Consider the following 16429-nt stretch of genomic DNA (forward strand, 5'->3'; position numbering starts at 1 on the left):
TTTGCTTGTGTTGTTTTTTGTTTCTTTGTATTTAAAAAAAGCCTTTTTAACATCGAAGGCCGGGGACTACAGATGAAAAATAGCCTTTTGGCTAATTCTGGCTTTTTTAACCCATGGGAAATCATGTGTTTTATTAATTTGCGCTGTCCCCTTTTATAAATAAACTAAACTCCAACTCTTAGGCCGGTTCCACACTAGCTGCGTGGCGTGAGCGTGGCGTTTCTGTTGCGTGGCGTTTTCTGTGTCTTTGTCAGTACCCGATCCGTTCTGCGTATGTGCAAGATGACACGTATGCCATGACGGTTGCGCAGATTATAATACTGTTTTACGACCTGCCCGATCTGTTCCACGCTAATTCGGCTAACCGCTAGCCCACAGCTAGATTCAGTCAAAAATAACGTTAAGTCAAACTTAATGGGAAAAGCAGGCTACAGCTACATTAAGACTTTACAGTAATAACTCTAACCTGTTAACATGGGAGCCGAAATATCAACGGACACGCCAAGCGGGTGACACGCTCGCGCGACGCTTCCAGCGTGTAACCGGCCTAAGTCGATTAGTCGACTAATCTGTCGTTTTGGTCTTAGTCAGCTTAGATCTCTTTAGTCCATTAGTCATGTCTGATGCTTTTTTCATGCTGAATGACTTATTTCCAAGAAACGTACGAGCACATCTCTGGTAAACACAAGAATTAAAGTGGTGCTTTTAGCACGACTCTTTGTGGAGAAACTCAGATTTACAGATCTGTCGATTAAATCAACTAATCGATTAGTCGATACAATAGAATGGGTGTTAGTCGACTTCTTCATTCGAGCACGGCCCTACTGATTATGAGTTTGACTCCCAACGATCACAAACGCAGAATTATCGAGAAAAACAATTATTTATCTCATTTACGTTTTGCAAGTAAACTCTTTATTTTCTCTTGTGTTCTGAAAAATATAAAGTTTAAATAGGAAAAGTGTTACGGCAAATTACACAGATGTATGTGTTTTTTTTTTGTTTTTTTTTTCAGGGTTTATATGTTTTGAAAAAACCTGGAAAAGTTATGGAATTTGAAAGAAGCAAATTCCAGGCCTGGAAAGGTTTTGGAAAAGTCATGGAATTAGTTTTAACACATCATAATAATATGTGATTAATAAATCTATTTAAAGTCGTCTTAACCTCAGCGTTGTATTCAGGGAGCGATATTAAGAATCCCACTATGACCCACAGACATTATCATTAATTTATAGTTAAACCTCTGAGGGTAAACTTTAACACTGATTGGTATTCTTATTGGAGAATGTCGGCTGACATTTTCAGGAACACATAGTCATGGAAATTTGACAAAACGTCATGAAAAAGTACTGGAAAAGTCATGGAAAAGTCATGGAAAAGTCATGAAAAAATGAAAAAGTCATGGAAAAATCATGGAAAAGTCATGGAAAAGTCATGGAAAAATCATGGAAATTTGACAAAAAGTCATGGAAATGTCATGAAAAAGTACTGGAAAAGTCATGAAAAGTCATGAAAAGTCATGAAAAGTCATGGAAAAGTCATGAAAAGTCATGAAAAGTCATGAAAAGTCATGGAAAAGTCATGAAAAGTCATGAAATAATGGAAAAGTCATGAAAAATCATGAAAAAGTCATGGAAATTTGCCAAAAAGTCATGACTTTTTCATGACTATTTCATGACTTTTGTAGTATTGGTTAAAATGGGTATGAACCCTGTTTTTTACTGTTGATTTATTTAACTTTTTCCACTGTTTTTTAAATTCAGTAATTGCAACATCTTTCCAGAAGTCAACGAGTAATCGTGTTAAATTATCGTTATTTCAATACTGACCAAAATAATCCTGATTATACATATTTATTTTTCAGCCCTACGTTCACGCCAGCGACCTCGGAGCCCGAGCCCGAGCCGAGCCTGGGCGCCATCAGCCTCACGGTCGACTACAACTTCCCCAAGAAGGCGCTGGTGGTGACCATCGTGGGCGCGCGCGGCCTGCCGGCCGTGGACGAGCAGGCCGGCAGCTCGGATCCCTACGTGAAGATGACCATCCTGCCGGAGAAGAAGCACCGCGTGAAGACCCGCGTGCTGAGGAAGACGCTGGACCCGCTGTTCGACGAGACCTTCACCTTCTACGGCGTGGCGTACAGCGCGCTGCCCGAGCTCACGCTGCACTTCCTGGTGCTCAGCTTCGACCGATTCGCCCGCGACGACGTCATCGGCGAGGCCGTGGTGCCGCTGAAGGGCGTGGACCCCAGCACGGGCCGGGTCCACCTGAGCCAGCAGATCACCAAGAGGAACATGCAGGTAGGGCTGCTCCCTCTTAGTGGATCAGTCGACTAATCGCTGGTTTTGGTCTCAGTCAACTTAGATCTCTTTAGTCCATTAGTCATGTTTGATGCTTGTTTTCATGCCGAATGACTTATTTCCAAAAACGTACGAGCACATCTCTGGTAAACACAAGAATTAAAGGGTTGATATTTGCCCTAATAGATATCATTACATGTCATTTAGCTTACGCTTTTATCCAAAGCAACTTACAATTGCTATATATCAGAGGTGGCACACTAGGGGTTAAGTGCCTTGCTCAGGGACACATTGGTTGATGTATCACAGTGGGAATTGAACCCTGGTTTCCCACACCAAAGGCATGTGTTATATCCACTGCGCCATCACCACCCCGTATCACCGTTAAACCTACTGATTACTTTCAATCAATCGATCAATCAAAATGTATTTATAGAGCACTTTAAAATCCAAAGGAGGACACAAAGTGCTTTACAGTAAAACAATAAATGAATACATAAAAGCCCTAAAATACTAAACTCACACGACCCATATAATACAAGTACAAACAAAAAAATCCATACAATGAACCAATACGATCGGTAGAACCAAACATGAATTGTCAATTTCAGTTTTCAAAGACCAAAGAATAAAGATGGGTTTTAAGAAGAGACTTAAAAATAGACAGTGAAGATGCCTGTCTAATGTGCAGAGGTAAATCATTCCACAATTTAACTTTCATTAAGGCAGTTATTCGTTGTATTACACGTTTTCTGAAATGTGTTTAAATATGCAAAGGAGGCTATTATCTTATTCAATATATGCATCCTTTTAGCGTGACTCTTTGCGGAGGAACTCAGATCTACAGATCTGTCGATTAAATCAACTAATCGATTAGTCTCTCCTAAGTGGAATGCAGCCATCATTAATGGTTTAATACCAGGGTCTCTCCTAAGTGGAATGCAGCCATCAGTAATGGTTTAATACCAGGGTCTCTCCTAAGTGGAATGGAGCCATCATTAATGGTTTAATACCAGGGTCTCTCCTAAGTGGAATGCAGCCATCAGTAATGGTTTAATACCAGGACCTCTCCTAAGTGGAATGCAGCCATCATTAATGGTTTAATACCAGGGTCTCTCCTAAGTGGAATGCAGCCATCATTAATGGTTTAATACCAGGGTCTCTCCTAAGTGGAATGGAGCCATCATTAATGGTTTAATACCAGGGCCTCTCCTAAGTGGAATGCAGCCATCAGTAATGGTTTAATACCAGGGTCTCTCCTAAGTGGAATGGAGCCATCATTAATGGTTTAATACCAGGGCCTCTCCTAAGTGGAATGGAGCCATCATTAATGGTTTAATACCAGGGTCTCTCCTAAGTGGAATGCAGCCATCATTAATGGTTTAATACCAGGGTCTCTCCTAAGTGGAATGCAGCCATCAGTAATGGTTTAATACCAGGGTCTCTCCTAAGTGGAATGCAGCCATCAGTAATGGTTTAATACCAGGGTCTCTCCTAAGTGGAATGCAGCCATTGCCACTTCTAGAGACTATATATCATGATACATTTCTAAAATCTAACAAATCAGAGACTCTGTGTTTCCAGTGTGACTCCTGTGTGTGTCTCTGTGTGTCTCTATGTGTGTGTGTGTGTGTGTGTGTGTCTCTGTGTGTGTGTCTCTATGTGTGTGTGTGTGTGTGTGTCTGTGTGTGTGTGTGTGTGTGTGTCTGTGTGAGCTAGTAACAGTGTCTCTGCTGTTGGCTCTTTATCAGGTTAACGTTGTGTGGACGTGTCAGTGAGAATAAGACGTCTTGTTGTCCTGCTGACGTCTCCCTCTGACTCCATCCCACAGAAATGTTCTCATCAGCTGTTGTCGTGGTGACAGCATCGGTTCTTAAAAACCTCAGAAACAAACTGAGACTAAGTTCCTCTTACAAGTCACAACATTTCAGAAAGAGCCCAAAATATTTCAGGATAAATATTTCAGACAAAAAACATGATTATATTTATAATATATATAAAAAAGTCAAGTACAGTTAATACCTACATACTTTTACAGCAGTACAGTTTTCAATGCAGGACTTTAACTTGTAGAGGACTATTCTCAGTGTGCGTATTAGTACTTTTACTGCAGTAATCTGCTCCGTAGTATCCCTTTAAAGAGCCCAAGTTTGTGTGTGTGTGTGTGTGTGTGTTTTCAGAGTGTGTATTACGTAGTGTACCTTTAAAGAGCCTGTGTGTGTGTGTGTGTGTGTGTGTGTGTGTGTGTGTGTGTTTTTTTCAGAGTGTGTGTATGTGTTTTCAGTGTTTATTACGTAGTGTCCCTTTAAAGAGCCTGTGTGTGTGTGTGTGTGTGTGTGTGTGTGTGTGTGTGTGTGTGTGTTTTCAGAGTGTGTGTATGTGTTTTCAGAGTGTTTATTACGTAGTGTCCCTTTAAAGAGCCCGTGTGTGTGTGTGTGTGTGTGTGTGTGTGTTCAGTTTTCAGTGTGTGTGTGTGTGTGTTTTCAGAGTGTTTATCACGTAGTGTCCCTTTAAAGAACCTGAGTGTGTGTGTGTGTGTGTGTGTGTGTGTGTGTGTGTGTGTGTGTGTGGGTTTTCAAAGTGTGTGTGTGTGTGTGTTTTCAGAGTGTTTATTACGTAGTGTCCCTTTAAAGAGCCCGTGTGTGTGTGTGTGTGTGTGTGTGTGGGTTTTCAGAGTGTGTGTGTGTGTGTTTTCAGAGTGTTTATCACGTAGTGTCCCTTTAAAGAACCAGAGTGTGTGTGTCTGTGTGTGTGTGTGTGTGTGTGTGTTTTCAGAGTGTGTATTACGTACTGTCCCTTTAAAGAGCCCATGTGTGTGTGTTTGCAGTGTGAGAGCCGTGGGGAGCTGCTGGCGTCTCTGTCCTACCAGCCCGTGTCTCACCGTCTCAGCGTGGTCGTCCTGAAGGCTCGACACCTCCCCAAAATGGACATCACCGGCCTGTCAGCAAGTGAGTCAGCGGAGTTTTGGGGGAGTTTATGGAGCTTAAAAGTCAGCATTTTGAAGTCTCTTTTATATAGACCTCAGTGGTCCTCTAATACTGTCCCCTAATACCACTAAGGACCACTAAGGTCTATATAAAAGAGACTTCAGATACAGTATTAGGGGACCACTAAGGTCTATATAAAAGAGACTTCAGATACAGTATTAGGGGACCACTAAGGTCTATATAAAAGAGACTTCAGATACAGATACAGTATTAGGGGACCACTAAGGTCTATATAAAGAGACTTCAGATACAGTATTAGGGGACCACTAAGGTCTATATAAAAGAGACTTCAGATACAGTATTAGGGGACCACTAAGGTCTATATAAAAGAGACTTCAGATACAGTATTAGGGGACCACTAAGGTCTATATAAAAGAGACTTCAGATACAGTATTAGGGGACCACTAAGGTCTATATAAAAGAGACTTCAGATACAGTATTAGAGGACCACTAAGGTCTATATAAAAGAGACTTCAGATACAGTATTAGGGGACCACTAAGGTCTATATAAAAGCATCCAAAGAGCACCATGTCACGGGACCTTTAAAGTTTTTCGTCTTTACTTCGTCCCCAGATCCGTACGTGAAGGTGAACGTCTTCTACGGACGTAAACGCATCGCCAAGAAGAAGACGCACGTGAAGAAGTGCACGCTGAACCCGGTCTTCAACGAGTCCTTCATCTACGACATCCCGCCCGAGCTGCTGCCCGAGATCTCCGTGGAGTTCCTGGTGGTCGATTTCGACCGGACCACCAAGAACGAGGTGCTGGGGCGCCTGCTGCTCGGCCTGCACAGCCCCGCCCCCTCTGGCGCCTCCCACTGGCGGGAGGTCTGCGAAAACCCGCGCCGGCAGATCTCCAAATGGCACAACCTGAGCGAGTACTGAGGGCGGAACCGCCAGAAAACCAGCCGACACGCAACACCGCCACGCGGCTGGGACTCTACCAGCTAACACCGCTTGGAAACAAAGACACACACACACAAATACACACACACAGACAGACACACATACACAAACACACACAGACAGACACACATACACACACACACATTGTTGTGATCAAAGTTCAAGGGTAACTTCGGTATTTTGCAACCTGGACTCTATGTTCCCATGTTTTTGTGACTGATGTGAAAACTGAAACTGAATCTGGTCCAGTATTAATCAGTCTGCGTCCACTAAAAGTTCTGTTGTTGCTGCTGACAGACTCAGATTATTATTCTAAGTGTCTGACAACATGCTGGCTCTCTACACGCTAAAAGTCCTGATTATTTACATGGAGTCTGGTGGAGATATGCTGACTTTATACACGCTAAAAGTCCTGATTATTTACATATAGTCTGGCGGAGATATGCTGGCTCTATACACGCTAAAAGTCCTGATTATTTACATGGAGTCTGGTGGAGATATGCTGGCTCTAAACACGCTAAAAGTCCTGATAATTTACATGGAGTCTGGTGGAGATATGCTGGCTCTATACACACTAAAAGTCCTGATTATTTACATGGAGTCTGGTGGAGATATGCTGACTCTATACACGCTAAAAGTCCTGATTATTTACATGTAGTCTGGTGGAGATATGCTGGCTCTATACACGCTAAAAGTCCTGATTATTTACATGTAGTCTGGTGGAGATATGCTGGCTCTATACACGCTAAAAGTCCTGATTATTTACATGGAGTCTGGTGGAGATATGCTGGCTCTATACACGCTAAAAGTCCTGATTATTTACATGGAGTCTGGTGGAGATATGCTGGCTCTATACACGCTAAAAGTCCTGATTATTTACATGTAGTCTGGCGGAGATATGCTGGCTCTATACACACTAAAATTTATAATCTGAGACTAATTTAGAATAATAATCTGAGTCTGTCAGCGGCAACAACTGAACATTAGTCCTGTAGGGTTACATTACAGCCCAGTTTACAGCTGCTGGCTACAGCGTTCTCAGTCAATACTGTACCAACTTCAGAGATTGTTGTTCCCATCAGTCACTTTAGACTAAGACTTGTACCGAAATCACCCTTCAAACACACTTCTCTGTCTCTACTTTCTCTTTTCACAAGTCTCAGAAACATCCTGCAGAAACAATTTTAAAAGATGACCCATGAATCCATTTCTCAGACTGTCCTCATGTCTCCTGGCTGTCTGTGTGTGTAGACAGGGGGGTGTGGGGGGGGGGGGGGGGGTGGAGGAGGAATGCTTCAAATATGATTTTAAAAAACGACAAAAAAAGATTTAAAAATAACAAACATTATCCCCCCTTCCTCTTGCTGTTGTTGTCATGCAGTCCATTGCATGTCTGTCCAACGAGAAAAAAAACTCCAAAATGAAGAACTTCTGACTTTTACACTGACTGGAAGCAGATGCCAATTTAAGTACTCACTAACACTGCTATATAGCTAATATATCCAAGTATAAGTACTCCTCCGTAGGAGCCAATAAGAACCTTCTACAACTCTCCCGCCGCGGTGGCGAATATTCAACATGCTCTCTGATGGATGCTCTCTGTCATCGCTCCTTACGCATCGTTAACGGGAGATTTACACAAAAAAAAACTCACCGTAGACGCTAACAAATCAGCTTTCAAGCAGACTGAGAGACCATGTATGATACTTGTTTGTAACATGAATGATATTTAATTTACGACATTCCCTCAAGACTCTCTGATGGAAGCAGCAAGTGGCGGATTCTTCACTTCGTTATCTCATTACCATCTGGCCTGCACGATACCACGGAAACCTGTGGGATTTCTGTCTCTTTTCTCCTAAAAAAAAAATGGACTCAAACTGATTATTTGACTTTCACAATAGTTGGAGATTAACTTGATTTAATCTCTAACTGAACTCCAGTTCATCTTTGCAGGTTTGTCAACTAATCCTTAAAGGAGCATGCCGACTTATTGGGACTTTGTCTTATTTCCCGTATCCCCCAGAGTTAGATAAGTCCACATATACCCTTCTCATCTCAGTGTGAGTCCTAACTCTGTCTGACACACCCACCGCTAGCCTAGCTTAGCACAGATCCTGGAGGTAACTGGCTCCATCTAGCCTAGCTTATCACAGATCCTGGAGGTAACTGGCTCAATCTAGCCTAGCTTAGCACAGATCCTGGAGGTAACTGGCTCCATCTAGCCTAGCTTGGCACAGATCCTGGAGGTAACTGGCTCAATCTAGCCTAGCTTAGCACAGATCCTGGAGGTAACTGGCTCCATCTAGCCTAGCTTAGCACAGATCCTGGAGGTAACTGGCTCCATCTAGCCTAGCTTAGCACAGATCCTGGAGGTAAGCGGCTCCATCTAGCCTAGCTTAGCACAGATCCTGGAGGTAACTGGCTCCATCTAGCCTAGCTTAGCACAGATCCTGGAGGTAACTGGCTCCATCTAGCCTAGCTTAGCACAGATCCTGGAGGTAAGCGGCTCCATCTAGCCTAGCTTAGCACAGATCCTGGAGGTAAGCGGCTCCATCTAGCCTACTGCTCCCAATAAGTGACAAAATAACACCAACATGTTCCTATTTACATGTTGTGATTTATAGAGTCACGGCATGTACAAATAACAAGGTCACATGACCCACAGCCATCTTCTAACCGTATACATACTGGGGACTATATTCTCAGAAGGGCGAAGCACTGCTACTCTCTGCTACTTGGGCGGAGGGATTTGCTCGCAGCTCCTGAGAAGCCCTGTGGTGAGGAGCAGAGAGGAGCAGTGCTTCGCCCTTCTGAGAATATAGTTCCCAGTATGTATACGGTTAGAAGATGGCTGTGGGTCATGTGACCTTGTTATTTGTACACGCTGTGACTATACAAATCACAACATGGAAATGGGAACATGTTGGTGTTATTTAAGCCGCCACAGCTTCCTTCCTTCCTTCCTTCCTTCCTTTTTTCTGTCTCCTGTTGTGCATTTTCTTTCGTTGTCCTCTGACTAAACGTGTGCTGGTGTGTGTGAACGTTTCCCTGCAGAGATGATGTAACCTTCTTTGGGTCACTCGAGTGTGTTTTATAAAAGCCCAGATGTTTGTGGAAAGTGAAGTTGGAATTAGAGCTGCAACTAACGATTTATCAATTCATCGTTTTGGTTTATAAAAATGTCCATCGCCAGTTTCTCAAAGTCTTAACTCTCCTGTTGTCTTCGGGGTCCAATCTGACCCATTTTCAAAAAGTTTCTATATCAGAATATTTGGGTTTCTTTCAATCAAAGTGACCCAAAAAAATTATGTGGATGGTTCCCTACAACGCTCTTCACAAGTTAAATAAATGATCAGTTCGTTCCTTTCTTTGGATTTGGGGGTTTTATTCAATTTTATAGCATTTGGAGAACACAGAAGATAGAAGAAGGTTGGAAAAAAATGACAATTTCTTTGGGAAAAGCTTCAAAAACGGGGTGCAAAAAAGAAGGAAAGAAAGTCCCAAAAAAGGTGCAGAAACAAACGGTAAAGTGTGGACAAAAATAAGTTTTGATTTCAAATGTTGACCCAGAAAAACTCAAAGTTGAACCAAAACCCCCAAATATATATTCATGTTTAATATCATATATAAAACAGAGAAAAGAGCGGGGGTCTCCAGATTTCAGAGGCTGAAAAACACACAAACACACACACACACACACACACACACACTGTCAGACAGACACACAGACAGACACACACACACACACACACACTGTCAGACAGACACACACACACACAGACATACACACACACACAGTCAGACAGACACACACTCACAGACAGACAGACACAGACAGCGTTTAACGATTAATCGTTTATCTAAATAGTTTGCGATTCTTTTCTACTGATGGTTGCAGCTCTAGTTGAAACTGGTTTGAACATTTTGTTTTCTGAGTGATTGCCTGTTTGTTTCCTACGTTAAGTCTTAAAAAAAGCACTTTTTTCAAGTTATAAAATCACCTTAACCCTGGTGTTGTCTTCCCGTATACCGTCAACTTTTTTTGGCTCTTTTTGAAACGTTTTTGTCACTTTTTTTGACGCTTTTTTAAAAAACGTGGTCAATAAACCTAAATTAAAAGACACAATACCTATTTTTTTTGTTTTAAAAAAACTGAAATTATGAATAATTTTGACTGATAGTTCAGATCAGAGCATGTTGAGTGGGTCACAGTTTATTTCAAAAGTTATAAAATGGAAGAAAAAACATCCACAATTCAATGAAAGTAATCATTATTTTTACCTGCCAAGAATGTTACATTACAGAGCCCCGCCCACACACACACACACACACACACACACACACACACATACATACAAAGAGACACACACAGACACACACACAAACACACACATACAAAGAGACACACACAGACACACACACAAACACACATACAAAGAGACACACACAGATACACACACACAGACACACACACACACACACACACACATACATACACAGACACACACACACATACAAAGAGACACACACAGACACATACACACACAGAGAGACACAGGCACATACACAGACAGAGACACACAGACACATGCACACAGAGACACACACATACACAGAGAGAGAGAGAGATACACACATACAGACACACATGCACGTTTTGGTTCAGAGAAATCCATAATTCTGATATAAAAATGGGTCCAATTTGACCCGAGGACAACACAAGGGTTAAGTCTGCTCGTGAGTGACGTTAATAACCGTAGAAGAAGAAGAAGCTGTCCCTTTGGACCTGGGAGATGTAAAGAAGTCCCGAGACTGCCTGTAGATTTGTACAGATATTAAGGTGTTTGCTGGTTTCCTTCCTGTCCGATGTCCTCGGAGCTTCAGTGTGTGTGTGAGCGCCCCCTGCTGTAAACCAGATGCTAACCTCTGTGTTAGGTTTGTTGAACACTAATTGGACGTGCAAATAAAAACTAAAACAAGTTAGCCGTGAAGGCTTCCGCCTGACGTCTCGTTTCTCTTTAAAGCTCCCGTATTATTCTGCTCATTTTCAGGTTCATAGTTAGGGCCCTATTGAAACTGAAGGAATTATTATTGTTTTCCCGTCAAATGAATTGGCTTTTTGAGGGGCTTAACATATTCAAAAACTCACCAAATTTGATGTTGCATCAAGTCTGGTGAATATTTACGTATTTTAAGGGTTTTGGGAATAGAAGCACAAAAATGGCTCGCTAGCGCCCCCTAGAAAGTTAAGAAAATTGAGCCCCTGCAGTGCGTTTAACGTAGACTCACAAAACTTGGTACACATATGTAACATGTCAAGATGTACAAAAAACTTCATTAGAGCCATACCCTAAACCCAACAGGAAGTCCGCCATTTTGAATTAAATGTTCGAAATTAGTGCGATTTTGGCCATTTCCACATGTCGTACTTTAACGAACTCCTCCTAGAGATTTCGTCCGATCAACTTCAAACTCGGTCTGTGCCATCTTAAGACGTTAAAGATGAAAAGTTGTTAAAAGAAAAACTTTTCGTCATAGGGCGTGGCCGTGGCGGGGCGGCCATTTTGTGCGTTTCGCCGCCGAAACAGGAAGTGGGTGTAACTCGAGTGTACGTTGTCCGATTACCTCGAAACTTTTCAGGATTCATAAGAGTCCAACCCTGAGGACAAATAAAGGCCGATATTTACTTAAAGTCATAGCGCCCCCTGGTGGCAACAGGAAGTAGGCCTAAAAGTCAAGGTGCTATACTTTAACGAACTACTCCTAGAGATTTCATCCGATGGACTTCAAACTTGGTCTGTACCATCCCAACACCTTAACGATGAAACGTTATTAAAAGAAAAACTTTTCGTCAGACGGTGTGGGCGTGGCGTGGCGGCCATTTTGAGTGTTTAGTGATGAACAAAGAAGTTGTTGTAACTTGAGTGTACGTTGTCGTATCTGCCCGAAATTTCTCACGATTATCAAGGGTCCAGGCCTGAGGACACCTACAGGCCAAAATTGACTTTGGTCATAGCGCCCCCCGCTGGCAACAGGAAATCTGCCTTATATGACAAACATCATCCGATTTACATGAAACTCAGAATGTGTGCTCTACATGTGATACTGATCCGCCCCCTATAATATGACCATGCCCACTTACTCAGGCCATAACATTTGAACCGTTTAAGGTATACACTTGTGTGAGGTGTCATTGAACTCAGCAGAGACTTCCTTCTTCATTGGTGATGGTTTGGCCCGCATAGGGGTATGCATAAACCACGCCCCCTTTCATACATGCTGACCCATCTAAGGTAGAGTCTTGTGTGAGGTATCATTCATCTCAGCAGAGGCTTCAATTTTAATTGGTGATGGTTGGACCCGCCCCCTATGCTTTAGCCACGCCCCCTTTCACAGCTAATGAACCGTATGACGTAGAGTCTTGTGTGAGCTATCGTTGAACTTGGCGGGGAGTTCCCTTTTCATTGTTGACGATTTGCGGCGTCTGAGTGCCGCGCGAATGCTCGGTCGCAAGGAGCGGCGTCCGCCGGTAACCCAGACGCGCGCAAAGGCGCGAGGGCCCGTTCATTGCTGCTCGCAGCTTTAATTGTATTTTAAGGTTGTACCAGAATAGGTTTACGTGGTTTAATTTTCAAAGAACACCATATTTTTGTTGTGCTGCACATTGCTGCAGCTCCTCTTTTCACCCTGTGTTGAGGTCTCTGTTTTAGCTACAGAGTGAGGCCTCTTTTCTTCTGTACTATCTTTGATTGCACTCACACATGCTCAGTAGCTCAGATGTAGATTGTGTCAGCTAGCTCCATAGGCAGTAAAAGAAAGGCTGTTTCTCCAACTTCAGTCAGTTCCAAGGCAGGATCAGCTGGGAGACTTCTTCTAAACCAGGGAGCACATGGAAGTAGTTCTTTTGGAGATGATGGTGAACTAGTGTGTGTTGTAGCAGTGCTTTGCCATTGAGAACGAGGTAGCATGCTAGCGCTAGCATGCTAACGGTTAGCCCCCTAGCCCCCTGGTTTCTGCTAGTGATGTAGAAAGCCGTGCAGATGTTGACCAGCTCACCAGGAGACTGAAGGCAGGACACATTCAGAAACCAGATCTCACTCAGAACACCATGGATGGGTTTATTTCAAAGTGTGTATGTGTGTGGAAGCACCAGAGACCCAAAATAACACCTCAAATCCCAGAAAAAGTGATTTTTCTTTTTCATAATATGGGCACTTTAATGTTTAGAATCACAACATGTCAGGGTCTGTGGAGGCTGGGACCCAAAATGTCGCAAACTACCGTTTGCCTAGGAACCGGTTCCGTAGTGGAACCAGGTTTCGGTACCCAAACCTACGGTTGATGGGTTAACAAACCCTCCGGTACCAGTAGCATCTGAATTTTTATCCACCAAGGCCTGCAATGAATTTGCCTCCTTCACAGATAGAATTCAGAAAATTAGACAAACAGCTAGTGCTTCCATATCAGGTACAGGACCTGTGTTGTCACAGTGGCTCCAGATCTTCTACAGATTGTAAACGCATCTCTTCTCTCTAGTTCTGTCCTCGACTAAAGTAATTCTTAGTCGACTAACACTTATAGGATGTTGTCGACTAATCGATTAGTTGATTTAATTGACAGAGCTGTGAGCTTTGAGAGGTGGTTAAGACTAGAAAAGCACAATATAAATGTAGTTAATTAAACATCTGTAAAACTGAGTTTCTCCACAATTAATCCTGCAAAAGCACCACTTTAAATCTTGTGTTTACCATAAATGTGCTCAGAAGTTTCTTGGAAATAAGTAATTAAGCATGAATAAGCATAAAAAATGACTAATCGACTAAAGAAATCTTAGTCGACTAAGATCAAAACGACTGATTAGTTGACTAATCGACTAAGAGGTGGCAGCCCTACTTCTCTCAGGTATCTTCCCGTAGTACCTAAAAGCTGCAGTCATCAAGCCACTCTTGAGCCACTCAACTTTATATAACTTTAACACCATGAGACTATAGCCCAATACCGAAACTAACTAGGTCCGTTGAACAAATCAATTCAATTACATTTTTTTCAATTTTATTTATAGTATCAAATCATAACACGAGTTATCTCGAGACACTTTACAGATAGAGTAGGTCTAACGGTGTCTGACGGGTTGGGGGTGCGATGAACAGTGGCGATAATAGTCACGTTAATAATGGAACAGTGACTTCAAATGATAGTCGTAGTAGTTCATGTCATATCAGTGTGCTGCAGGGCGTTACAGGATGTAGCGTGGCCCAGCAGAGCATGGATGGATGTAGCAGGAAGCTGCAGGGTTCAGCAGGAAGCTGCAGGGTTCAGCAGGAAGCAGCAGGGTTCAGCAGGAAGCTGCAGGGTTCAGCAGGAAGCTGCAGGGTTCAGCAGGAAGCAGCAGGGTTCAGCAGGAAGCTGCAGGGTTCAGCAGGAAGCTGCAGGGTTCAGCAGGAAGCAGCAGGGTTCAGCAGGAAGCTGCAGGGTTCAGCAGGAAGCTGCAGGGTTCAGCAGGAAGCAGCAGGGTTCAACAGGAAGCAGCAGGGTTCAGCAGGAAGCAGCAGGAAGCAGCAGGAAGCAGCAGGAAGCTGCAGGGTTCAGCAGGAAGCAGCAGGGTTCAGCAGGAAGCTGCAGGGTTCAGCAGGAAGCTGCAGGGTTCAGCAGGAAGCAGCAGGGTTCAGCAGGAAGCTGCAGGGTTCAGCAGGAAGCTGCAGGGTTCAGCAGGAAGCAGCAGGGTTCAGCAGGAAGCTGCAGGGTTCAGCAGGAAGCTGCAGGGTTCAGCAGGAAGCAGCAGGGTTCAGCAGGAAGCTGCAGGGTTCAGCAGGAAGCAGCAGGGTTCAACAGGAAGCAGCAGGGTTCAGCAGGAAGCAGCAGGAAGCAGCAGGAAGCAGCAGGGCTCAGCAGGAAGCAGCAGGGTTCAGCAGGGTTCAGCAGGAAGCAGCAGGGTTCAGCAGGAAGCAGCAGGGTTCAGCAGGAAGCTGCAGGGTTCAACAGGAAGCAGCAGGGTTCAGCAGGAAGCAGCAGGAAGCAGCAAGAAGCTGCAGGGTTCAGCAGGAAGCAGCAGGGTTCAGCAGGAAGCTGCAGGGTTCAGCAGGAAGCAGCAGGGTTCAGCAGGAAGCAGCAGGGTTCAGCAGGAAGCTGCAGGGTTCAGCAGGAAGCAGCAGGGTTCAGCAGGAAGCTGCAGGGTTCAGCAGGAAGCAGCAGGGTTCAGCAGGAAGCTGCAGGGTTCAGCAGGAAGCTGCAGGGTTCAGCAGGAAGCAGCAGGGTTCAGCACGAAGTAGCAGGGTTCAGCAGGAAGCAGCAGGGTTCAGCAGGAAGCAGCAGGGTTCAGCAGGAAGCTTCAGGGTTCAGCAGGAAGCAGCAGGGTTCAGCAGGAAGCTTCAGGGTTCAGCAGGAAGCTTCAGGGTTCAGCAGGAAGCAGCAGGGTTCAGCAGGAAGCAGCAGGGTTCAGCAGGAAGCTTCAGGGTTCAGCAGGAAGCAGCAGGGTTCAGCAGGGAGTGCAGCAGGACCACGGCGACAGCTGGAACCAGGATCTTGGTGCCAACGTTCTCCAAGGAAATACGCTGGGTGTGCCAAAATGTTCTTAAATTAAATGAATAAAAAACTGAGGTGGTAGTTTTTGGAGCAAAGGACGAACGATTAAAGGTCAGCACTCAGCTTCAAGCGGCAATGTTGAAAACTACAGACAATGCAAAAAATCTTGGTATTGTCATGGACCCAGACCTGAATTTCAACAGCCACATTAAAGGTACAATATGTAACATTTCTGCTTCAAAATGTCTAAAAATGACCATACCTATGTTATATATTTTTACGAGTTGTGTTCTTACACTATCCCAAATGTTTCCACCAAATGTCAAACCCAGAGAAATCTGTTATTTTATTTTCAGACACGGCACGTTTCCTTTAGTCGCCAGTCATAAAACCTTTCACCCTCCAGTTACTCTAACTTCCGTCAGAACACCGGCACCAAGATGATACGTTCAGGAGTAATTGTAAATCATACAATGTCACAGAAAAAAAATACTTGTAACCGTAATACTGCTTTTTCTTTTTCCATACAGCATAATTTTGTGATTAATTAATTGATTAATCCCACTTTTTAATCACAGCAATGAAACAGAGACCTTATCTATTTTGAAATTTCAATATCGATACCAGCTTAACGTTACTACAATGTGTTAATGTTGATGCTAAAGCTTTGTGGGTAACATTATGAGGTTACAACATTGTTCAACACGCTAA

The 16429-nt window shown here is 43.6% G+C and overlaps 1 protein-coding gene across 1 annotated transcript in view; it reads left to right on the plus strand.

Annotated features, from left to right (window-relative positions):
* The window catches only part of LOC114557935 (synaptotagmin-11), a 22787-nt gene extending 16326 nt beyond the window's left edge, over positions 1-6461 (plus strand). The window contains exons 3-5 of the mRNA XM_028581668.1: positions 1865-2300; positions 5128-5248; positions 5862-6461. Of these exons, the coding sequence (XP_028437469.1) occupies positions 1865-2300; positions 5128-5248; positions 5862-6172 (868 nt within the window). The 3' untranslated portion in view covers positions 6173-6461. The remainder of the gene's footprint in view (positions 1-1864; positions 2301-5127; positions 5249-5861) is intronic.
* The last annotated feature ends 9968 nt before the right edge of the window (positions 6462-16429 follow it).

The sequence above is a fragment of the Perca flavescens genome, chromosome 6, assembly GCF_004354835.1.
Source record: "Perca flavescens isolate YP-PL-M2 chromosome 6, PFLA_1.0, whole genome shotgun sequence".
Lineage (NCBI taxonomy): Eukaryota > Metazoa > Chordata > Actinopteri > Perciformes > Percidae > Perca > Perca flavescens.